At 39.0% G+C, this 25,498-nt stretch overlaps 2 protein-coding genes across 2 annotated transcripts in view; both read left to right on the forward strand.

Moving 5' to 3' along the window:
• LOC121427838 overlaps nucleotides 1-7,178 on the forward strand; it is a 61,929-nt gene extending 54,751 nt beyond the window's left edge. The window contains exons 6-11 of the mRNA XM_041624406.1: nucleotides 802-961; nucleotides 1,777-1,820; nucleotides 3,395-3,533; nucleotides 3,767-6,030; nucleotides 6,312-6,438; nucleotides 7,000-7,178. Of these exons, the coding sequence (XP_041480340.1) occupies nucleotides 802-961; nucleotides 1,777-1,820; nucleotides 3,395-3,533; nucleotides 3,767-6,030; nucleotides 6,312-6,438; nucleotides 7,000-7,178 (2,913 nt within the window). The remainder of the gene's footprint in view (nucleotides 1-801; nucleotides 962-1,776; nucleotides 1,821-3,394; nucleotides 3,534-3,766; nucleotides 6,031-6,311; nucleotides 6,439-6,999) is intronic.
• On the forward strand, nucleotides 5,995-24,598 carry LOC121427229 (calmodulin-binding transcription activator 2-like). Its single transcript, XM_041623530.1, has 14 exons — nucleotides 5,995-6,030; nucleotides 6,312-6,438; nucleotides 7,000-7,131; nucleotides 8,178-8,263; nucleotides 9,222-9,418; nucleotides 12,213-12,288; nucleotides 12,698-13,612; nucleotides 14,490-14,695; nucleotides 15,913-16,091; nucleotides 16,494-16,558; nucleotides 17,164-17,238; nucleotides 18,398-18,591; nucleotides 18,951-19,031; nucleotides 24,512-24,598. Exons 4-14 carry the CDS (start codon nucleotides 8,192-8,194, stop codon nucleotides 24,564-24,566), a joined length of 2,115 nt encoding a protein of 704 aa, XP_041479464.1. The 5' UTR covers nucleotides 5,995-6,030; nucleotides 6,312-6,438; nucleotides 7,000-7,131; nucleotides 8,178-8,191; the 3' UTR covers nucleotides 24,567-24,598.
• Nucleotides 24,599-25,498: the final 900 nt, after the last annotated feature.

The following is a 25,498-nucleotide window of genomic DNA, read 5'->3' on the forward strand; positions in this document are numbered from 1 at the left end:
CCAATAAAATATTTTGACCAGCCATACCTCTGTAGCGGATGGTTTGGTCGGAAAAAATTGTTACAAAACTTTTGCTGGACTAAAAATATCATTTAGAAAACTTGTATCCGATAGATTTGGGCAGGCCAAAGTCTTTAGCTACATGTAGGTGGGAAAGGGATATTACCTTTGCTCATACACATCACCATTGATGCACTTTGTAATGTCTGTTCTGCATTTGCTGCAAACCAACCTCAGCTAGAAATCATCTTAACAATTTGACCTCATGATAATAGATCCCATGATGACGACTGTCAATATGAAATACTGGTATTGAAGTCGCTACTGCACAGCCGATTTACCATGTACTTTTTCCTTCTTAAAGCTCAGCACACAGGATATATTTGCAACTTACATTAAATGGTGCTTTTGAACCCACCTAAAAATACCAGGTATTTTGACTGTGAAAGTATTATTGTTATTTCTCCAAAAGAAATTCTTAAGATACATGTACTTATGCTTTTCAAAATTATGAGAACATTGCATAGTATGTGTTTTCTATAAAGGTTTCAGGGAAATTTGCAGCGCTTAAGCGAATGATTTTACGCAGGATGCAAGTTTATTGTTCACCTAAAGGCTCATTTTACAGGGATTTTCTATGGTTTTAGGCTCTTGTGAAGAAAGAAAAAAAATGTGGATTTTTTTTACTTTGAAAATTTATGCCGGTAGCAATTTAAAGGTATTTTTTGCAATGTGGTGGACTTTATTGTACCTCGTTCGTCAGTTCCTCGCACCATCTTTTACTTTTGTTGTCTCCTGCAGAACCCTGACATCATCCTTGTTCATTACCTGAATGTCCCGGTCACCGAGGATCGTAAGCTGACCTTGGAATCCTTGACCAATGGCTCTTTGATTGACTTGCCACAGCATGATGGTTCCAACTGGTCAACAGAAGACCTCATCAAGCAGATCACTCCAATGTGTAAGTACATGTCTTTGAAAGGACTTTGCCATTGATCAATGCCATGAATTAGCTTCGTGCGGATGGAGCAGGCTATAGTTTGGCCTCACTGCTAATTTCTAATAATTCTTTGTGCCTTTCCTTATTTTTCTCCATTTACACTGTAATGAAGATCTGCCCTGTAGAAAAGTGGCTTTGACCTAAAAGTTTAAAATTCGTAGTCTGATGGGTGTTTCATAAAGCTGTTTGTGAACTAAGAGTGACTTTGAGAACGACTAGTGATCCTTTCTTACACAAAACCCTCGCCAATGAACATTTTTTTGTATATCATTTACCATATTAAAGAAAGGTGTACCAGTTACTCTGAACGATTGAACAGCTTTCTGAAACGCCTACCAGGTGGGTGTTTCATAATTTGTACTTTATGAGCTACTCTACAAATGACTAGTGATCCCATCTTGTGTAAAATTATACAAATTGTGGAGATTTTATTGGTGTTGATAGTGTAGAGAAGACTTATTAGTGACTCAAACTATTTTAATGAATTTGCTTGTAGTAAGAAATGTCAATCAACGCTCAGACATTTCTTTAATTAAGTTTTCTAGTTCTTTAGATAGAAATAAAGTCAACTGAAAACTACAAAATAGAATTTGAAATAGAATTGAAAAATGTGCAATTCAATGAGGAAATGAATACAAATAATCCAAAGAACTGTCGTTAGAAATAGAATTAATGTCAATGTAAAAGTAGAAAAGGGATTTTTTTTTTAAAATATGTAATTCGATGAGGAAATGAAGACAAATAATCCATTAAATGTTGTTTCATTTTGCCGACAGTACATGGATACCAGATACAGCTCAATGGATCCCAAGAGCTAACAGTAAGTTTGTTGAGAAAATATTGACTCTTTGCATTTACTAGAAATTAGTTTCACTTTCATTTAAACTGTATATTCCCTCTGGGCATTGAATATGTACAGTTTAGCTGATGAAGAACAGAAACTTTATTACAATGTGGGTATTTAGGATATTTTTTTTAATTCATACATGCATGTATATTCTTCAAATTGGCAACATCAATATTTGTGTGTCATTGCCGGATCTTCTTTCTGAGGTCTGCAAGAAAGAAAAGAGATTGAGGAAGAATATTTTTTAATTTGTAGACATTCAACATTTTCCATTTTATGTTGGGAACAATGATTTTTCCATCATAATCGCATTGGCATTTTAAAGAAATCTGTTATTATTTCCCTAAAAATTTTTTTTTCAAATCAAATATAAGATACTGCTGAAATGAGCACAGAGAGAAATAATAGAGCTTTATTGTATTTCTTCTCATAAAATTTGTATTATATTTTATGGCTCTACATCAAATGTCATTGAACCATATGACAAAATGTGCTCACTTTGTTTTAGATTGGTTTTGGAATGTATGCTCTGTGCATTATTTTGATTAAATGTGCAATTTAATGTTTCCTTTATAAGTTTATATGTTAATAAAGTCATGGTAAGCACTGAATGCTGGTAAAACCATCTTTGTCATCATTTGCAAAACGTCATGTGAATAAATTGACCTTGGTGAATGATAATGTAGTCACTAGAAGTTTAAGATTGTCACTGCTAAAATTCCTATTAATAACAAAGGGCCAGCCTAGGCCAGATGCTATAAATTTTAGCAAAGTGATCATAAATTGATTTGTAGTATTGATAATGATGAATACAATCTTCAGTAAAAACCAGTCATAATTGTGATCAATTGCTTATAATCGCATAAAATAAATCTTATGACTACTTGCTTTTTAGGAGTTTTGTGTTATGTGGGAGAAGAGTCGACTGTTTTGTTTTCTTCTCATATTGCCAGAGGGCATGACTGAATTTTCCATGATATCAATGAAAACGTAGTGTTATGGTCAGTTGGGGTGCTTTCTACACATGTACAAGTAGATCTCTTCATGGTTTGTAACCAGCCCCCCCCCCCAAAAAAAAAAAAAAACCCACTAACATTAAGTCACAAAAAATAAATTTTGAGATTTTTATTCCTCTTGAAAAGGCACATTCTAAGATTTAAAATGATGTAACTTGCCAACATTTACAGCGACTAGCGACTTGTTATTGGTTTGGGGATAGTCAACGTCCCGGACGATTTTTGATTGGGCAAACCCTATCGGACCGTACCCCCGCGCACACACATAACCAACACACACACACCCTCCACTGATTCACTTACCCGCAGTGATTCACCTTACCCACTGATTCACTTTCCAAGAATTTAAGGGGTTTGTGTATGTGTGTTATTTGGGGATGTAGTGTGTTATATGTTTGGTAGTCGTATCGTGCAAAATAACAACAGTCCAGGAGGTGGACGAGTTTGGGGATGGCAAGTCACACATGTTTTCCATGTAATACAAGTACAGAGATTCATTCACCTTTGTCTATTTTTTCCCTTCTTTCCCAGCCCTCTGACTCTGCTGAAGTGATAGCCAAGTATCTCTTGCATGGGCACCGTCAGGATAACAACAGTGATTCTAGGAACTGTAGCTGTTTAGACTGTACAACGCTCAGGATCATGGCCCAAGTTCCACCCAGTCCTGCAGGTGAGTCATCCGTCAACCAATTTGACACAATGAGAGGCCTTATTGATTAGCGGTTGTTCCAAGATTCTACCAATGGCCATTGAATGATTCCTCACTATTTTTTGTTTATATCATGGGATGTATTTTCCTTTGAAAATTTACCTCTTAATAGATCATTTCAAGATCGAGTGTGCTATATGAATGCCTATTATTATTAATGTTATTATCATTGTTTCTCCTTTCTTATCTTATAGGTTCTTGTAGCAGCCAGTCTTCATCCATCGCATCCACCAGCCACGGGTCTATCCATTTTGTGGACAACACCACCAAGCCATGCAGCAACCACAATACGTTGTCCAACGCCGTGTCAAACAAGGTGAAGATGGACGACAGTGGCAACATCAACTTGTTGATTGTGGTAGCGAACCAAAACAATGCTGGCAACAAACTCCAGGTGAAGAGTGTTGCTCCTGTGGACTCTTCGCAGAATATATCTGAGGTCCTCAAAGGACTTGGCAATGTGCAATGTGTGTCTGATGTCACAGCGAACAGTAGGGCTTCATCTGAGGTCAATGCCGAAGCAAGCAGAAATGAAATAAATGGACATTTTCACAATCAATCGTTTATGTCTTCACCGATGACCCCTAACGGCTCGCAAGGAAGAGTTCCTTTTACGGCCCACCAATTACAGGCCTGTGATCCCCAATGCTCGGCTTTTCAAGAGAACCCCAATGTAGTGAACCAGATGCCTTCATTTATTCACCAAGGTAATGGACCACATATATGCCATCAACAAAAGCTCCAAGAGCAGCAGAGACATTCCACAGGACAACCTATCAGACAGCAGTCCTCAGAACAAGCTGGGACACAGGCTTCTCTGCCAGGACCCTCGCACCAAGGTCGAAGCATCCTTAGGTCTCCTCAGTTGATAGTGTCATCACCGCAATTGTTCCCGAGTCAGCAAGCGCATCAGGTGCCACAGCTCTTGTCAACTGGAAGTCAACAGTGCAATCCTTTCAATTTATCCAGAGATACAATGGAGTCAATAAGATTGGGAAACCAAGGTATTACAGCTAGTACACCTCCAGCTACCGCTGTTCATTCTGTAAATTCAGTGCAGGATTCAGGTACATTCAAAGTGCCAGGAGTTAGGTTGCCAGCAGAAAATAGACATGTTGGTTCAGTAGGTACTCCTCAGTTGATTCTCCAGCAAGTGCCCTCAAATTCCTCACGAAAACCCCCTAATTTTATTCTCAAGGCCTCTGAGCCAAAAGCAGGCGAAACACCAAAGTTCATTCTCAAACCTGCTGAAGGCACAGCCTCAATGACAGCACAAGGCTTAGCTTCCCCTCAGTTCATCCTAAAGGCTGTGAATTCTGGAGATGCTGGCAATCCCCAGATTGGCCGAGCCTCACCACAGACATCTAACACTTCAACAATCCTTGCAAGTAGTGGCTCTCCAAACAATCTACTCCAACAGTCTGAATCAAACCCATCATTGCTTCAGATGGTAGCTGATGCAAACATTGTAGCTGCAGAGACAAGAACTTCTTTTTTGGAAGGAACATCTGAGTTTTCATCAAATTCAGAAAAGTCAAATTCCATTTGGGTTGGGCAGAATAGAGATAACCAGCATAACCAGACAATGCAAAAAATGGCTAACAGTCATAGTGGACAGCTAAAGATTACTGGGCAGGAATCACAGGAGTTGCGGGAATTGGTGAATGGAGACCCTAAGCTTAAGACTTTGGAGAATCGATTCAGAGACCACCGTAGTGACCTTGTCATGCTCCCAGAGAGAGTGCAGGAACACTATCTTCAAACACAGACAGATGCAAGAGCAAGTAAAGAACAAAGGAATCCTCAAGATAATAGTCTATTTATATCCCAACAAAGCTCAGTCTCAAAAGCCCATCTTCAGAAAATCCAAAGAAGTGAAAAGGACACTGCAGATCCCGCGCACATGCCCCAAGAAGGCACTCTTCCTCAGGATACAAGTCCTAGTCGGATAGACATCACTTACCAGCACTCCGTAAACAGCAGCAATCTATACTGCCAGAATGAAAACTCTGAATTTCCCACCCTGTCTGAGTTCAATGCCATGGATCAGGATGGAAACTTTAGCCACAGTGACCAGAATTCTGTCCTTTCTGATCTTCTGTCTGCTAGTGGCTCTTTCCATAACTCCTTAGGGCCAACCGATCCTGGGCACGACTTCACTAAGTCTGGTAGTGCTACATCAGATCTCGGTTCCCTCCCCAGTCCTTCCAACATCGAGCTGGACCTTGATACCTTTGAGCTCATGGAGAGCCCGCTTCCAGAACTTGGAGGTGCTCTGCTGACTTCATCCAGTCCCAATGCTAGTCTGGACGACTTCAACCATGGCACCAACCAAGAGCAGCCGGCACCCCTGCAGAACAATCATGATGGAAGGCAACAGGATTTAGCTGGTGAAGACCATTCCGGAGAACACCTCTGTGAGATCACCGACTTCTCACCAGATTGGTCGTACACTGAGGTAAATTGTGATAAATTTTTCCAAAGTAAGATGGGCCATTCTGTTTTTCTAAGATGGGCCATTCTGTTTTTCTAAGATGGGACATTCTGTTTTTCTTTTGATTTATCAGCTTAATTTGTGCCTGATGTTATTTGCAAACAAGTGCTGTCAGTATCTTGATACAAGGTAAGGCTTGGGGGATAGGGCAGTTGCCAGCATCTAACTGTCTAATCTAATGGTCACACAGTTCTCTATGAACGTTTTCTTGTAAATGAGTGACCCATTTGCTTTTTCCCTCCTAGGGTGGAGTGAAGGTCTTAGTGACAGGGCCCTGGCAGTCCACTCAGGATGTTTATAGCTGTATCTTTGACCAGACCAGTGTAGCAGCTGCACTTGTACAGACTGGTGTCCTACGCTGCTATAGTCCAGGTAATAGTTAACAAAATTAAATGCTTCTGAGGATGGTGGTGAAATTATTATTACCCAAAATGAAGCCTTAAAAAAATGAAATATTGAATGATAATGAGTTCCAACCCTCTAAGATTGACTCAGTAGTGTAAAGTGTTATTTTTTAGTGTTTCAAAAAGACTTCTCTTTATTCAGTAGTGCTCTAAATTTCAGAATAATCTTTCAGTCTTGTCCTCCCATAGGAGTAGTTGTCTTACCAAAGTAGTGTTCTGATATGCATGAAAGAAGTGCCCTTATTTTCTCCCTTGAGGCAGAAATGTGTGATATGTAACCTGAAGACATTATTCTGTAACAGTACATTTGTTTGAGTATTGTAAGAATGTTTGAGCCTTTAATGTATATACATATATATGTTTTTTTTCATTGTCGAATTTGCTCTGGAGCACCTTCATCATCTAATTAAGTGTGGTATCACCTAGCCGTTTGAGATTGAATACCTCATGTATGACTATAAGAACATTAATCTCAGAGTCTGTGTGAAGAGATTAACATTTTTTCTTTCCATCCCTTCGTCTCTATCAGCCCATGAAGCAGGGAAATGTGCGCTTCATGTAACCTGTAACGGACTGCTAATCTCCAAGCCCCTCACGTTTGAATACAGAGCACGTAGCAACCAGTCGGTCGCGTCGTCACATGACTGGCTTTCTCTAGATGGTAAGTGTCCAACCATTGATATCCTCCAGATGACTCTAGTCTACTGAAATGGAAACAAATATTTATTTCCCAAATTTTGATGAAATGTTGCACATATTTCTGTAACTAAGGCAGTCATGTTGCATCATTTTACAGCACTTAGACATGTCTGATTAACGACATCTTAGTGTCGGTTGCTGGGCAATGAAGTGTAATTGTTTTAATTTCGATGAATTCTTGTGAGACAGACATGCCAACTGTTCTTTATTTGCAGTACATTGAACGCTTCTTTAAATTAAGCAATCTTCATAAATAATTGGTTCCCCTAATTATCCACATGTCTGTTGCATGTTTTGTTTTTCAACCCAAAATATTTTTTCTTCATCCTTCAAATTACTTCAATTGTTTTTTTGAGATAGGTATCCCTGATGATGAATAGCATGAGGAGAGCAATGACTATTTTGCCAGATTTTGCAAGGAAGTCTTTCTCATACAGGACATAGCTAAGCAAGAGTAATGCCAATCATATTTGTGCACTGTTTCGTGGATAATTACCAGTACTGACCGCACAGAAACGTCGTTGACACTCGCAATGCGCCAACAGAGGCCCTGTTACAACTGGCAATGTGGCAGCGATGCCTAATGTTACAACAATGCATTCCTTAAGAATGTGTGAACATGAACATTAACAAAAGACAAGGATGGAAGGGTGGGTGTCGTGTGTCAGGAAGAATGCAAAGAAGGTGATGGAAGAAAAGACAAAGTTTTGATGACTAACATAGGAGAGCGTATGATCAAGAATAGTACAATTCTGTAGATTTCTATTTCTACATGTATTTCAGATTCCTGGGGAGCATTTCATGAAAGGACTGGTTGGACGTTTTATCCGACAAGTCCCATTTTATCTGACAGTTACTATAGTAACAGTGCCTCTCAGCCAATCAGAATCAAGGAAAGATGTCAGATCTGACAACTTGTCGGACGAAAATGTTGATGAAACGGTCCCCTGTTGACATTACAGCTCTACATTATTGGCATGAGTATTGTTCAATTCATCTGTCTTACAGAGAATCGATTCAAGATGGCTATTCTGGAGCGCCTAGAGCAGATGGAACAAAGGCTTAGTAACACAGGCAACCAAGGAAGAAGCCAGGTAAAGAAAACAACTTATTTCAGTAGGGTCCTTGTTCTTTCATTACCTCTTACCCTATTGGGGAAAACCCCCATTTGAATCAAAAGTCTTCCAGAGTTTGTCAGCTGTACTACATTTTAAATTCCTTATGTGCATGCAAACTCAACGGACCTGACTTGAATTCAGGAAGGGATATCCCATGTGATTCCATGTGCTCTCCTACGTTGGGTTTCAGGTACTTCTGAACAAATTTCTCAGCCGCGTTTAGTTGCGGATTATCCCAGATGCAGCTCAATGCCTTTTCTCACATTTCTGCCGAGACGAAACACTAGGGATCAGAAAAGCCACTGCACATTTCCTTTGAGTGTTAAAGGTGAAAGATGCAACTTTTATTAAAGTACTTTAGCAGTGGTGTTTAAATCAAGCTCAGAGCTACTTTCAGCAGCAGGTTGTAGCAGACACAGCTCTGTGTCTTTTTCTCTTGCATTTCTCTCTCTTCCTAGCCAAAACAATAGGGATTTGAAAACCCAGTGTGATTTTCCACAATGTTTGAAGCTGAAGAAAATGATGTTTCGGGTACCTCAGTTTAATCCATCCTGTCGCACATTTTTGTGTTTTGTAATATGTGCGCATATTTAACCCTTATTTATGATATCACTCACTTGCATTTTATCCTGAAAAGTTTGTCAACCTGTGTACTAAACACCATCTGTTAGTCATAGTGTTTCTCTTTATAAGTGATGAAAACCCTATTTTCCTGGGATCTTACTTATAATTCTACTAAAGACTTTGTAGTTTTTCCTGCGCTTGGGATTCATTCAGTCAAACATTTCTTCAGGTTTTCAATCATCACTCACAGCCCATTGCCATACTGTATGTGTTCAGAAAACGTGGTCAACACACAAGCTTTCCATGATGATAAATCTAATAGGTGGTGCATGCATTATGAAAGTGTATGAATTGTTACTATACCTTGCAGCCTCCTGGAGGTACGTCTCAATCCAGTTCCTTTGAGGACAGGGTGGTCAGTATCTGTCAGGACCTGATGAGACAAAGACCACCAACCAGCGTTCCTCAGATCCAGACCGTCAGTAGACCAGACCATGGTATGACGCTCCTGCACCTAGCAGCAGCACTCGGATTCAGTCGGCTCATATCTACCTTGTTCTTGTGGAGGTTTGTTATGTTTAATTATAATGATTATGCAGTTCTTGTGTAGCACATATATCACATTATGATATAATGTCTCTACGGGCTGTATTCTGCAGTCAGGTTTAATTTAAACTCTGGTTTTAAGTTGTGGTTTAACTATGGAAAGCCAGATGTTAATCTTTAACAGTAGAGGTTCAGTGTATCAGCTCATTTGACTCCCAAATCATTATTAACTGCCTGGGAAGGATAAGTATGACAGTTGTCTTCACCATTCAAGAATGAGTAAAGAGCACAGTAAACATGAGAAACATTCACTGTAAAAAAAAATTTGAACCGTTTGGCTTCCCATAATTTAGCACAGAGTTAGACCATGGTCTAAGTTAAACCCGACATCAGAATACGGGTCTATGAGTCTATGCAGTTCCAAAAGACTTTAATATTGCCACATTGGCTTTAGCCTTGCAGCCTTTTACAGCTTGAATAGTTATAAAACAAATAAGATGTTTTTATATAATAATAATGTACATGTAGGTATATTTACCCAGGGTAGCCACTTCAGTTTCGAAAACTGTTCTACCAGCGGGCCCTGCTATTATTATTACCCAGGCTTTGGTATGAAGGTACATGAGTTTAAGGTTTTATTAGAATATCCACATATTGCAGCCATTTAGACTGAATTGCATTGGATTTACAAAATATAACAATAAAACGATAACATGGTATAGCAATTGAACATTATAAATATATTATTTACATAAAAAAATACAAATACATTTGGTAATGACAATACTGTCTTTTCTCCAAGGAGAAGCTCACAACCATTATGGTCCATATTATGGCAAGGTATATTCCATTTTTGTATAGCATACATCCCTTACCCCTAACGTTTCTCTACGGAATTCCAAAGGAATTTAGATATTAATACCTTTAATGCCTTTTATAGCTTACAAGCATTTTTAAGGTTTCAATTTACTTCAGCTGGGTTGAGTTTGGTAAATTAATGCCTTGCCGTAGTACATTAATTTTGCGGCGGGATTTGGACTTGGTACCTTTTACAATAGGTAGATTGTAAAAATATGGTGGAAGGCACCCAGAATATTATTTGTAATGAAAATTATTCTATGCATATTCAGCTCTTAAAGGGGAAGTTCACCCTGACCAAAAGTTTAATGTAAAAATAACAGAAAAAATTATTACAATTATATTATCTATAAAGAGTGTTCTAGCGATGCATTAAAAACACGTACATGTATTTTGGTCGGCATCAATTGCCCGTGTAGTAGAAGAGCGTATTCCTAAAAGGACCGAAATCTGACGAATATCCCATAGGCTCCTGTACAAAATTTGCTATTGAATATGAGAGCTTATTCAACAGTTTGGGGCACGTGCGCGAATGCGTGAAATATACAACGCGTACACCAATGAAAACAATGCGATGCACAGCATAGAGCACAACTTCGCTCCATGATGTCAAAATAAACTACATGCAAGTTGTATGCCAACGACCAAAATAATTATTATCCTATGAAGTGATAATGGCATAAAGTTATAAGTGATATGACTAGTCAAATCAGATTTCTCCATCTTTTTTTTTTTTGGGGGGGGGCTAGATGATAATAATTATATTGGATGGCGTAATTTCATGAAATACCAGAAATATTCCACTCGTTAGGGCCAATATTCCACTAATCTGCGTTTTGTGGAATATTTTCCCAAACTCTTGGAATATTTCTTGTAGTCCATTCTTATCCATCCAATATAACATAAAGATTGGCAAAGGTTTGAGGAAAATCCATCAAAGGATAAACAAGTGATTAAAATTTTAAGATTTGTGATGTCATAGGCTGCCAGCTTTTTCTATAAATATTGTATGGTAAAAAATCAATAAAATTTCATCTCATAAAATTGAAAATGGTTTTTATTGTACCTCCAGTAGAGCAATAGACAAATAATTTCACACCTAAAAAGAAAACAAAAATATGTCATCATGAACCAAAAAAAATGAAATTTATGCATTTTATATTGCATAACATATAGCTGCTTGTTCATGACTTTTCTAATCTTTAATGGATTTTCCTCAAACCTTAACCAATATATATTTTTTTTCTGCTATTTTTACAACAATATTTTTTCTTCAGGGTGAATGTCCCCTTTATCTTTTATTTTCCGATCATAATAGCCTGCTGATGATTTGGTTTTTATCACCTTTGTTGAGATTGTAAATGTAGATTCGTGTTCACCAAGCAACTTGAATTTCATTGTGGACACAAATACATTCACATACATTCGTAATTCGGAAGGTTCCTTAGTCCGAAAACGAAATGAGGATCGTAATTCCAAAGGTTCGTTAGTCCGAAAAAGAAGTGAGGTTCGTAATTCGGAAGGTTCGTTAATCCGAAAATGAAGTGAGATTTGTAATTCCGAAGGTTCGTTAGTCCAAAAACGAAATGATTAACGAACCTTATTTCGTTTTCGGACTAACAAACCTTATTTTGTTTTCGGATTAACCAACCTTCGGAACAACGAACCTTATTTCATTTTCGGATTAACGAACCTTCGGAACATCGAACCTCATATTCTTTTCGCATTATTGAACCTTTGGAATAACGCCACAAATGTTCGGATTAACGAACCCTTTTACGTTTTCGGATAAACGAACATCGAGGTATATGCAATATACGTGTTTCGGAATTACGAAGTGTAACCAATACATTTATGTCTCCAAAACTTCAATGATGTAAGGATCACAATTATCCTGAAATTCAAATGTGTTGCCAGCAGTGACCCAGTCATGCTTCTTTTCCTCCATGTGTTATAGGAGAGATCATAACAGTATAGTTGCAGAGCTGGAGCTAGACCCAATGAACATGGACAATGCATCCTGCACTCCATTGGTAGGTATATCTCAGAAGCTAGGGTTTTTTTTCTATTGGGGATATCAATTCTTCTTGATTTGCTTGCCATTGGTTTGTTATTGGAATTCTATTTGCCACCAGCAGTTGGACCCCATATCATAACAGACTTACAAGTATGATGAATTTGCTGTATTGGTAATTGGCCTTAGTAACAGGGCTGTTTGTACAAATAATTGTTTTCATCTTATAACCACATTCATAAAAGCTTATACATGCTGTAATTTCTAAATTAACTTTCTGAAAATCAATTTTATTTGTGCTTTGGATGGTTCAAACTCTATCAACTTAAATATAAGATAGAAGGATTACATTAAGTTTTAAGTATCATGAAGTTCAATATTATTTGAAGGATGTCATTCATTTTTTTATATTGCTCTGTTTCCTACAGATGTGGGCATGTGCTCTAGGTCACATGGAGTCTGCCCTTCTCCTGTACCGCTGGCGACCCCACTGCTTGAAGATGAGTGACTCCCTCGGTCGCCTTCCCCTGGATGTCGCAAAGTCTCGAGGGCACACCTCCCTTGCAGAGTCCTTGATGCAACTTGGTCAAGAAGAACCTCACCTTTGGCCACCTCTTGGTGCTTCCCCATCCCCCAAGAGTGATCCCATACAGATACCACGAAGCGGACGCAATACCCTTCCTGCATTCATGGTGTCATCACCAGCCACCAACACACCAAGTTCATCCCTTTCCGATGACTCTGCACCTATCTTTGAAGCGCAGTCACCGTCTTCAGGCTGCCTGTCGAATCTCTCGGTGAGTCCTGTCTCTCAGGGGCTGGTGACACCCAACACAGGAGTCTCTCCGCAGATATCACCCAGGCTGCAAGATCTGCCAGGGACGTCGTCAGGGTCGCTTGGCAACATGCTCAACGTCCAACCGGGATTTCTTCGTAGGGACAGCGGGGTGAGCCTGAAGTCCACCAGTCCTCATCACCACCACACACAAAGCCACGCCCACCATCTGTCATCCAGCCCTCAGCCTCCTGCAGGAGCAAGCCCCATGCCTATCCCGCCTCCCATATCCCAAGCGACCCTCAAGGCATTCCTGAGTGGGAGCCAGATCCTGGGTAACCTGGACCCTGCGGAGATGATGGGGCTCCCTCCATTGGGAGACAAGGAGCACGCTGACCAGAAGGAGATGTGGGAGAGCTTTGTCAAGGAGCTCCAAGTTGCGGCTCAGCAACAGGAGGAAGATCATGGAGATCTAGAGGATGTGGAGGATGAACAACGCTGTGATTCTCCCATGCAGACGGATGACTACATGCCTCTTCTCCTACCAAGGGCTGCTGCTGGAAACAAGGTATGTTATAATTCACTAGCCAGAGTCATTCCCTTTTCAAGATTGTTACTGTTCATTGAGGAGCAAGCATTATTTTAGCCCTTACTGATCTAACTGCTGGATGCTAATTTTGTTAAGCTTGACAGCTTATTACAGTTTGTTTTTCGGTATCCACTGTTTCTTTCTATTTGTTAGGATTCTGTTCATTCTGTGATTATACAATGATGGTTGCATGTTGAGAAGCTTCAGTATGTCTGAATTTAATTCTATTTTCTGAATTTGCAGTACCAAACGATCGTTCATTATTTATTGAATGGACAAGGAATTCAGTGAAATAAGCTTCAAGTTTATTTTGAGTGTTTTGTCCCTATACAACAATTATAATATTTGGTTGCCAAATTTTATAAATCTCTTGCAGTTTGTTACAAGAGCCCTGGAGGGTGTTTCATCAAGCTGTTTGTAAATTACAAATGGCTTTACAGACGACTGATGATCCTTGAGGTAAATTCTGCACACCAAATTTTCATTTGTGTAGATTTAACTCCTCAGAAAATATCACTAGTCATTCGTAAAGTCACTCATAACTTACGTACCGGCTTTATGAAACACCCACCAGGGGGTCGTTTCATAAAGCTGTTTGTAAGTTAAAGAGTGACTTTAAGAACGACTGGTGGTCCTTTCTTACGCGATAAACCATCATTTATGGTGTATACCATTTACCATTTAAAAAGGATCACCAGTCGTTCTTAAATTCACTCTTAAAACTTTCGAACAGCTTTATGGAACGGCCCCCAGGTTAAAGATTTACTGTTGGGACTGGTGGTATGTAAAGTCATACAAACAGATTCATGAAACATCCCTTTGTGCATCACCAACCACTTCCTGTTCCCTCATTCAGGAGCAATATCTGTCTCTGGCGGAGCACATCCTGGATGCTCTACCAGAGCGCATCAAGCTGGAGGGCTCCAGGGGTAGTGTAGCAGGATCCCAGGTGGAGACAGAAGGACCCCATGTCCAGGTGGACCAGGAGTCCTTACATGACTCTATCAGCTCCATCGCAAGTCCCTTCTCGAGCCCAGGAGGTGTGGAGGACACTCTTTATAGGTGAGATATTGTGTAGAGGTTGATTTATTTTTTAAACTGAAGCTTTTATTTCAAAGGAAAACTGCTCATGATCATAATTAGAGTTTGACAGAAACTGGCTCAAACTATTGGTAAATGGAGAATTGCATCTAAATCCCAGTGCACACTTCGCGATGCAATTGCAAGAAGCGGCCAACCGCATTCTCGGTGTAATCGCATCACAGGCCAGCACAAACATTACAGCTCTGCAATGCGTTGCACCTCCATGGAACCTTCTTTTCGTGTGTAGGTTCTCTGTCTTGTCTGCCTAGGACAAATCTGTTCAGCTCAAATTGTCAAAATCAGAGAATTGCAGGAAGATTTGACATGTCAAATTTCTGAGATTTGGTCTGCGATTCTTCAACAAATTGGATTGAAGTTGAATTGCATTGCATTGCAAGGTGGTGCACACTCTTGCCCGAATTCACAAAGCTGGTTTTTAAAACCCACAATTGAGTCCATGGTTTATGCAGATTTCCTGTATAAATTACGCTTAATTTAGCGCGTATCCGGCGCGTGTATAAAAAATGTCCAATGCTGATGCGTGCTATTGTCACAGTGCGCCGAATTGACGCCTGTTACCATGTTAAGATACACATGTATGATATTTTATTCATGAGTCCACTGTTTGAAGAGTGGACTCATGAATAAAATAGCGTGTCTAACCATGGTAACAGGCGTCAATTTGGAGCACTGTGACAAAAGCGCGCATTAGCATTGGACTTGTTTTATACAATCGCCCGATACACGCTAAATTAAGCAGAATTTATACAGGAAATCTGCATAAACCATCAACTCAACCGTGGGTTTTTAAAACCACCTTTGTGAATTCGGGCCTCTGTGATTTTGTGGCGCTTAGAGCAATTGCTTTCTTATTGTTATATTTTCAACAACTTGAGTTCCCCTTTGTAATAGAAATATTGCTATCTTCCTTCTGATCAAGATCTTGATGAGGGGGGAAGTTGCATGAAAAATTACCTGGAAATTTGGCAAAGTTGTTACTGGTATGGTGCATCTGGCCAATTTACCATTGATCTATGTTTTGTTTCAGTACTATGCTTAGCCATGGAAGATTTTTTAAGGGTCATACTGGGTCACGTCTAAAATTCCATCCATCCTGATGTTCTTTATTGTAATTGTTTTATTTGGCAAAAGAGAGATTTATCTGTGACCTTTATTTTTAACATTCATCTATCCAGAACGGGCATTGACAGCTCACCTGCTAGTTCCTACAGTGGTGCAGAGTCGTCCTGCCGAACCTCCAGTAGTCCCAGTAATATCAGCTTTGATGAGGACTTCCCACCGGCAGACTGGAGCGACTTCTTACAGGGATCTGGCCATGCGTTACAATGGGCTTTCTCTATACTCACGCTCTCTGGTAAGCATTGGTTACCAGTCTATCTAACTGTAGTGCAAAGCTGATGACTAAAGGCCACTGCACACCTTACGACCCGACTGGCGTGCGACTGGATGAGGGGAGATGAATCGCAAGGCAGTCATAAGCCTCGACACCGCACACCTTGCGATCCGACTACAACGCTTTGCTGTGACGTCACATCTCCCCTCACTCCGTCGCAAGCCAGTCGCTGACCAGTCGGGTGGCCTTAAAAGATAAAGAAACTTTTCATGGATTTCCATTGCTTTTCAAAGAATCTGCTTTCTGAAGACTGTCATCTACTCTTTGAAGTCTCAAGATAGTTTTAATTTTGATTCTGATAACTTCTTTTATTGTCCCCAACTGTTGGTTGGCATGATTTGTCTTCATTTTTGTTTTCTTCAGATGAAGAGCAGAGACAGTTGTACAAAGCTGCTATTGTGATCCAGAATGCCTTTAGACAGTACAAGGTATGATTGCATTGATTGTTGTGTATGTTCAATCCGCCCCACGATTGCTAAGCGTCATGTTACGGAGCCCTCGGGGCTGTATCATTAAATCATTAACCCACATCCTAACAAATGGCTTGAATAGGGCACACCAAACAGCTTGGCTCGATATTTTAATTGCATAGGCTACAAGTAAGTTGAAATGTGCAGATTTGGGTTCACTTTCTCAAATGTTAATCCAATCCTTTGAGAGGTTGGTATAGCAGCTTTCTTGTGGTTAATATTAGGGGATAATTTTAGATAGGAATATACTGCAGACTTTGTCAAGAATGCCCCCCCCCCCTTTATCCGTGCAAAAGGGAGTTTGCAGAGGGTCTTTAGGAATAAGCTTAAGTTTGAGCTTGGCGGTCAGTCTAGAGTTTGGTTGGGCTGGTTGTGTTGTAGGTATCTCTGGTATTCACATTGTATTGCAAAAGCACATGCTAAGAACACCTCTTGCATGTCGCACCATTGTGCATACATGTACCCCTGTCTTTGTACAAGTATGTTGCTCTTAACCACTCCAACCTGTGAATCATTACAAACAAACAATTTTATATTTTTGTGATTTTGATTGTTTTTTACAGGGAAGGCAACAGCAGAAACAACAAGAATTGGAAGCAGCGGTCATTATCCAGAGCTATTACAGGAGATATAAAGAGGTTGGTCAACTTGGTGTTTTTGAAATCCCCATTCAGTAATTCTTTCATTTTTTTTCTGCAGAATGATAAAAAGGACAATTGAGAGCAATAAATTTGCGTTTGGTAACTCGCAACAGACCACGAATAGGACTATTGAAAGCACATGTAGAAAAAGATAGTCATGAAAACACACTTATATTCTGAAGTTGAGTAAAAATCTGTTCCAGGCTTGATAGTTTAGCATCAAGACATGAATGCATTTCTCACTCCTTAAGGCCACCGCAAACATTAATACCCGTCTGGTCGCCGACTGGCTTGCGACTGAGTGAGAGGAGATGAATCGCAAAGTAGTGTAGTCGTAGGCCTCGACACCGCACACCTTGCGATTCGATCTGCGAGTCACGCATGCGCTTTTTGCTTTTTGGCATAGCATCTGATAAATTGCGCTTACTACTGCGTATGCGCGTTGTTTATCATAATACGCGTCGTGCAACTCTGCTGTCTGATTGGCTGGAAGTTGGATTGAGCTTGCGATCCAGTCTTAAGGATTCAACATGTTGAATCCTTCCGATTTTCCTTGTGACTTGTCTCTGACTGGTATGCGACGCTCAAGCTGACAAGAGCTGTGACGTCACATCTCCCCTCACTCAGTCGCAAGCCAGTCGGGTTGTAAGGTGTGCGGTGGCCTTTACCCATCTTGTCAAATTCACCAACAAGTACAATGCATACAGTGATAGTTATTGCAAAGAAATCACCATTGATACTGGAACGGCTACCCCTTAAAAATAGAACCCATTCGTTATTATTATTTAACCAGGTGGGTGTTTCGTAGAGCTGCTTGTAAAATTACTCCATACTTTAATGCATGACTGGTACTTATTCGTAGGTGCTACGTCAGTTACCTATGGGTCTGTCATTTGGTGACACGACATTTGCTCCTGCAACAACTGCTCTGGGCTTACATTCGTCTAAGATGTGCGGTTAGGGTTGCAATAGGGTTTTAGGATAGGTTTAGGGTAGGGTATAGTGTTAAGCCAAGTGTTGAAGTTGGTCATTCGATCAGTGTGGAATTTAGAGCGGATCCAATGTCGTGGAACCTTTCATGTAGTGCAAGAAATGGTAACCAGTGGTTTGTGAAGTCACCCACTTGCTTAACGCATGACTTTCATTTCTTACTCAGTATTTCCACTACAAGTCCATGTCTGAGGCTGCCAGGGTGATTCAAAACAAGTTCCGTTCGTTCCAGAGCTACCGACAGTTCCAACGGAGTCGCAGGGCGGCCATCATCATCCAGAACAGCTACCGGACTTACCGCGCTCAAGAACAGTTCAGGAAGAGCAGGGATGCCGCCATTCTTATCCAACAAAGGTTTAGGTAAGTCCCCTGTAGCTTTATGCTGCTCTAACTATGAGTTTGCAAATCTTGCAGATTTATAACTTCATAAATTTGGGGGCGCTGTATTTGCGCTTTCCAGAGAAATTGTGGATAAGTTTGATTGTCAAACTTATGATTGCTTTTGGACTTTAAATTTATTGCAATTATTTGATTTACTTCAACACCTTACATCCAATACACCGCTTATTGAATTTTAGACCTAGATTAATGGTAAGACTTTTGATTGATTTTGAGACCTAAAAATTGATTGCAACTTTCTCTGAATACCCCTTTGATAAAGCGTAGAATTCCAGATAGTTTTCTAAAGTACCAAATTTGTTATAATATTGTTTCTTTAGGGACAAGCGGAAGGCTCGGATGAAGCGAGAGCAGGAGGCCGCCCGGAAGATACAAAGATTTCTAAGGAGGTACCACAATAGGTGAGTTTATTATAGAAGGGAGGGATGGTATCAGGAAAAAAGGGGGGAGGCAGGGGGAAATATGAAGGGATAAGGGGCAGGGATGCACTGCAAAAACTCTGGTGTTGATTTAACACCAGCCCAGAATCTGTATATGTCCACACCAGAGAAGTTATAATAAACAACACCGGTTTTGTTTTGGTCTAACACCAGATCAGAACAGCATTGGTTTGATTCCATACTGGTGTTGTTTCAATACTTTTCTGGTGTGGACATGTATATAGATTCCAGGCTGGTGTTAAATTGACACCAGAGTTTTTGTAGTGTGGGGGAGGGAGGATTAAGCCAATTTTTACCAGAGATTGAAATTCAAAAAGATAGATAAACTTCAACCCGTGATTGTTGTATTAATTTTTTTTATGTTAATCGTGCATTGATGGTCAGACGTACTAACAGACTAATAATATAATCCATGTTTTTTCAGAGATTTGGCTTCATGGTTTTAATCTACTTCTATCACTATCATAATCACCCTATTTGAAGTTTTTGATGTTTCAATTTAAGGCACGAATTCTGAAAATAATTGAAGTATTAGAGTGAACAAGGTAACAATTGTCATTTTAAGTGATTGACTCACAGATTTTGACAATAGTTAATGTTTCTTTTATATCAGAAAAAGGGATTCATTTAAGATAGCTGCATAATATGAGGTCTTACTGACTAGATCTAATGCAGATTATAAATATATGCAAAGTGGTATTTGAATAAAATACCATTTTCATCAATATCTTTTTGAGTCAGTCCCCCCCGTTTACAGGGCCACACACGTATACCAGTGTTCATGATTAGCCATATACATGTAGTACATCTAATACAACCAACTAAATAAAAAACAGTTCACCATACCCTTGTTTTACACACTCCAGTTGATACCTGACTCATATTTTGTCAAGGACTGTAGTGTTTCATCATGTATTTAACCTTCATTCTCAATTGATCTTGTGACCTGAAAAGGGTACATCGTTTTGCTGCCTTCTCATTTGGTTTTCACAGCCCCTTTCCCCCATACCGGTGGGTGTTTCATAAAGCTGTTCGTAAATTAAGAACAACTTTAAGAATGACTGGTGATTGTATTGTATAATTTATTTTCAGTCAATTAAAAATTACAGCAATGATAGATATATTTACAATTACAAAGAAATGATCATTAAAAAGATGGAGGGATTGCCCTACCCAGCGTTGATAACATATCAACGTTGTTTTACAAAGGGGTCCTTTACATAGATATACAAACCCTTTCTTGTTTATGGTAGATTATATACCGATGGTTTAGAGGATCACCAGTCGTACTTAAAGTTGCTCTTAACTTACGAAAAGCTTTATGAAACTGCCCCTGGTATTATATGTAACTCTTCTGCTTTTTTTTTTTTTTTAATCAGGGGGGGGGGGTGGTGGTAGGAAATCATGGTGAATACTTGTGAAAACAATGCAAAATAGAATGGAATTCTATCCTGTACTGAGGGATGGATCCATGTCTTACATTTCATGCACAATCCTCCTAGTGTCTTTTCATCAATAATACTCAAATAATAATTCCTTAAAATCTATGTCCATTTTTGTTTTCAGCCAATCTAATCACACCATTTCAGAACCTTATAACATAACATTGTGTCTTGGTCTTTTTTTTCAAGTTTATGATACTGGGCCCATCCCCTATGCTGATATTGAAGAGATAAACCCTGTTATACTAACCATTCTCAAATGTTCATGTAGTATAGGGGTACATTCCTTCGGATCACATAGGCCAGAATTCATAAAGGGGATTTTTAAAACCCTTAGTAGAGCTGCCAATTAGTACGGATTTTCAGTATTTAGTACTGAAAAATAAGAATACTGATGGTTTCATGCAAAATACTGATTTCTAATGTTTCAGTTTTGTATCTTGTCTGAATGGTGTTTCATTGAAAATACTGATTTCCTCACCAAAATACTGATTTAGAAATACTGAAATGTTCTTGTTCAGGTTGGCAGCTCTGGCTTTAGTTGATGAACCCATGGTTTATGCAGATTTCTTTTATGAATTGTGCTTATTTACGCGTATATTAAAATAATGTCCAATGCCGGTGCGCGCTTTTGTCACAGTGCACCAAATTGATGCCTTTTACCAGGGTTATCCACACTATTTTATTCATGAGTCCACTGTTTTTAGTTAATGAGTCCACTCTTCAAACAGTGGACTCATGAATAAAATAGCGTACTTAACCGTGATAACAGTTGTCAATTTGGCCCACTGTGACAACAGCGCACATCAGCATTAAACATTTTTTAAATATACGTGGTAAATAGGCATAATTTATACAGGAAATCTGCATAAACCATGGGTTCAACCGATGGTTTAAAAAAAACATCTTTGTGAATTTGGGCGACGGTGCATAGTTGTGAGTATACCTAATATTACCTTAACTCATCTACCTAACCGTCCCGTACCTTTCATCACATTCCAATCCTAAAAGAGTTTTCTGGGATGTTTGAATTTAACCCACTTCCATGGTGAGTTTTGCGTTTCAATGCCGTATATTTAAGTGTATTTTTTTTTGTTTAGCTGAAGAAAAAATGGAGTTGTGATGTAAAAAGGGTCCCTCCTTAATGAGTTTACAAATTCTGCAATTCACTGAATTCTTTATTGTAAATTGATACAGTTTGGATATGAATAGTCAAAATTATTGCTTCTTCCAACATTGAAAATAACTTTTTTTTACATCGATATGACACTAATGCCAAATTTTGCAGTATTTCTGTTGTAAATTCAAGCGGCAAATTCATTGTTCAGGGGGGGATTGAACTATTATGTCACCCCCCCTTTTGAAAATTGGGATGTCATGTATTTATTCATAAGAACAAACATATGGTCAGTACAGTTGTAGCAATTCCCTGCAGCACCCACAGGCAACGTGCAGAGATTATTTTTTAAAAATGGCCGGGCAAGTGACCAGTCTGGTTTTCTAAATCAGGAGAAAATAATGCTTATAAACCAGTTTAAGATATTTTTGTGAGTAGAAAAATTCAAATCCATGACTCTGTATTACATACGACCTGGGGCCCGTTGCAAAAAAGAGTTGCATTTAAACGCAAGTCAAAAAATCAATCGCAAGTCAAAAATGCGCGCTGTTGATTGGTTGAAAATCAAGTTGCGCGTGATTTTTAGAGTTGCGTTTGAGTGCAACTTTTTCTGCAACGGGCCCCTGCTTCTTAAAGATCTGGGGAGCAATTCATCAATATATTTATCCGACAAGTTGACAGATGTGACATATTTCCATGATTTTGATTGGCAGAGAGGCACTGTTCCTATGGTAACTGTCGGATAAAACGTCTGACATGTCCTTTCATGAAACGCCCCCACGGTGCAAGTCTGCTTCAGGATGAGACTTGTCATTCACCCAAGTTTTGTTTCTAAAAGTGTTCCTCTGATAATAGCTTAGCCCATTCTTAACTGCAAAAATACTTAAAATACTACAATTTTACTTCATTTTATACATAACTCCACTTTCTCTTCAGCCTTTATTTGCCATTGTCCATCCTGTAGATTTACATGTATGTCCATGTAAACTTGTAATCAATATTTATATGTACCATTGATATTTATTGAAATTGTTTGATTTTATATCTAATCGTATTCACATGTAATGTGTAGTACTTTCATTAAAGTCATTTTTTTTGTATTGTGCCATAAAGTAAGGTGAATTTTCCCCCAAAGCAGATGCATTTCATGTAAAAATTATTAGTAAAGAATATCTAGAAATAATTCAATATCGTTGGTATCATGCGTACATGTAAATTTTTAATTTGCATGTTTCCCAAGCAATGATAAAGTACATGTGCATCAATGATTCAGTGTTGAATTGTTATATGTCATGTTGTTGCACACTCTGCTTTAAATGTGTTTTTTTATCATTTCAGTGTTCTTGTTTTAATATCATATTTGTATATTAAAAATTATATAGTCATAGTCCCACCATGTACTTGTGTGCAATGAACTGTTTTGAACTTCTTTACTCTCTCTTGTCTCAGAGTAGTCTCCGCAATATTCTTAAAGGAAAAACTTTTTTGAATGAAGAATAATTTGAATTACTGACTAGTAAAAAAATATTTCTACTCTTCATGCCCCTCTATGTCTCTTTTCCCATATTTATTCTTTTATGTCCTCCTCGTGCGTACTAGCTTTCCCCTCTCCTATCTAAATCTGTCCTCTTCTTACATTGTAAGCTGCCTCTAGTATATTTCTGTGCAAATTATGTATATCTGTAATATGATGCACACCTATACTTTGTCTTTAATGTTGATTTTGTGTGCTTGATTGATAGGGAATTAGCCTTGGCTGTTAATTAGTTGATATTTTTCTTGATTGAATTTTTTTAGGATACCCTGCTTACATGCAACCATATTTTTTTAATGAATTGATAAATTTATAGACTTGATTTAATCGTGTGCCTGACCAAATTAAGGTAGTTGTGTATTTTGTCTTGTTTAGTACACAAACAGTGTTCCCAGCCCACCAGGGAGAATTATTTTACTTTGTTCCAGTCTGGAAAAAATCGCGGAATTTGATTTTAAGAAATACCTTAAATCAGGGGAAAAGACCTAACATGAGGGAAAAATCTGAATTTTGATCAGCCCAAAAGTGGAAAGCACGGTAGTCAGTCAGACTCTGTTATATTTTGTTGCATATCAAAACAACAATTGAATGACTGGTTGTGGTGGTACTAATTAGTTTTACATCATTGTTTTTGTACTGAAAATACATGTAATTGCTACAACAACTTAGAAAACATGCGAAACTGGGAACGGGTTTAAATAAATATCGGGGAATTTTTAAACTTCATCAGGGAAAAATCAGGACATTTGTTTTCTTGAAAACCTGGGATCCCTGGCAAAACAACTTCTCCAGCCTGGATGAACTAGGAAAATAATCTTTGTCAGGAGCTTTCTGATATCAAATTACTAAATCTTTAAAGTAAGTGCTGGAAGGGATATCTAAAGTAAACATGTATTAAGAAATGGCAAAGAGATACTTTCAATGTTCGTACTCATGCATTATATGAAAGTTAGATTATACTTTCACATTACCTCCCCTTCGCCTAGGCTTTAGAAGGCTTTAAGCACCAGCTAGATGTCATAATACAGTCTTTCATTTACCAATCACTACAGACCAGGCAGATCTTCGCGCTCATCCACCTCTGGCTTTCTTGTCATTTCAAGAGTTTCAAAAACTTGGTGGGAAAGATCATTTGCTTTTGCATGCCCCACTTTGTGGAATAGCCTTCCTGAAGACATAAAAAAATGTACCTCTGTCGAAACTTTCAAAAATCTTCTAAAAACTTTTATATTTAACTCTTAGCTCTTTATGCGCCTTGAGCACTCTACAGAGTGGATTTGGCGCTCTACAAGTCTCATTATTATTATTATTATAATTGATCTTTGTTATTATTTCCTTTCATCATCAGGGTGATGAACCAAAAGAAGAGACAAGGTAACCGGATGAAGCAAGTGACCACTTGACTGAGGCGAGGCAGACGGAGGTTCAAATCTCTTCTTGATTAGTACACCACGCCCTTACACTACGACATGTCAACGAGAGGATGATCGGTGAAGCACAGCATTGGATGTCTCTCCCCCTCGGAGAAATGGTCTGGAACGCAGATTGGTTGCTCCTCTGTGGATTTCCCATACCCTTCGTGGGGTGGTGTGTTTATTGGCTTTCAGGAAGATTAACGGCCAGAAGAGGTCCAACTGTGTGGAAGTACAAGAACGTATGCTGCAGAATTCAAAGTATGATATAGGTATTGACGTTTCTTACCAGATGAATGTATATCAAGCAGGTGATGCTCTGAATCGTCAGACTAAGGCTAGCAGCTGAGGTCTTTGAAGATTGAACTTGTTAACCTGTTGACTACTTCTGTAATACCCATAGCCTGCGTACAGGGATCTCTAGGTTCCAGTAAGCGATGGATTAACTTGTTGACCTGTTGACTACTTCTGTAATACCCATAGCCTGCGTACAGGGATCTCTAGGTTCCAGTAAGCGATGGGTTCAGAAGGATGTGGCTTTTTATCACTTTATTAAACTGATTGATCACGGAATAATTTCCAGAGAAGGCGTCAATTAGCTCGTGACCATGACGGCTAATGATATTCTTAGAGTCTCAGTAGGTTTATTTTTGATATATTTGTAAAAATAGCTTTGTACATACAATCTGCCAGTACATGTACCTACCAGGAAGGAATAGTTTTCCATGAAAGGGAATATCAGCTCGTGATCACAAAGGTTATTGGGATTCTTACAGTTTCAGTAGGTCCGGTTTTGACAACAAGGATGCCTGTTTGTTTGTACCAATGACATAGCCTCCCTTGACAGAGAACTCTCCATGATGGATACGGAGACTCTGCTTATAGCTTTATTATAAAGTCTCAGGATGCTATGGTTCTTGTTA

The sequence above is a fragment of the Lytechinus variegatus genome, chromosome 14 (assembly GCF_018143015.1).
Source record: "Lytechinus variegatus isolate NC3 chromosome 14, Lvar_3.0, whole genome shotgun sequence".
In the NCBI taxonomy this organism is placed as follows: domain Eukaryota; kingdom Metazoa; phylum Echinodermata; class Echinoidea; order Temnopleuroida; family Toxopneustidae; genus Lytechinus; species Lytechinus variegatus.

Bases quoted from the DNA above. Each gene is read 5' to 3' on its own strand.
- LOC121427229 (XM_041623530.1), top strand. From the start codon at position 8,192: ATGGCTATTCTGGAGCGCCTAGAGCAGATGGAACAAAGGCTTAGTAAC. The intron at 14,696-15,912 runs GTGAGATATTGT...TCATCTATCCAG, and splicing joins GTGGAGGACACTCTTTATAG to AACGGGCATTGACAGCTCAC. The intron at 18,592-18,950 runs GTAAGTCCCCTG...TTGTTTCTTTAG, and splicing joins CTTATCCAACAAAGGTTTAG to GGACAAGCGGAAGGCTCGGA.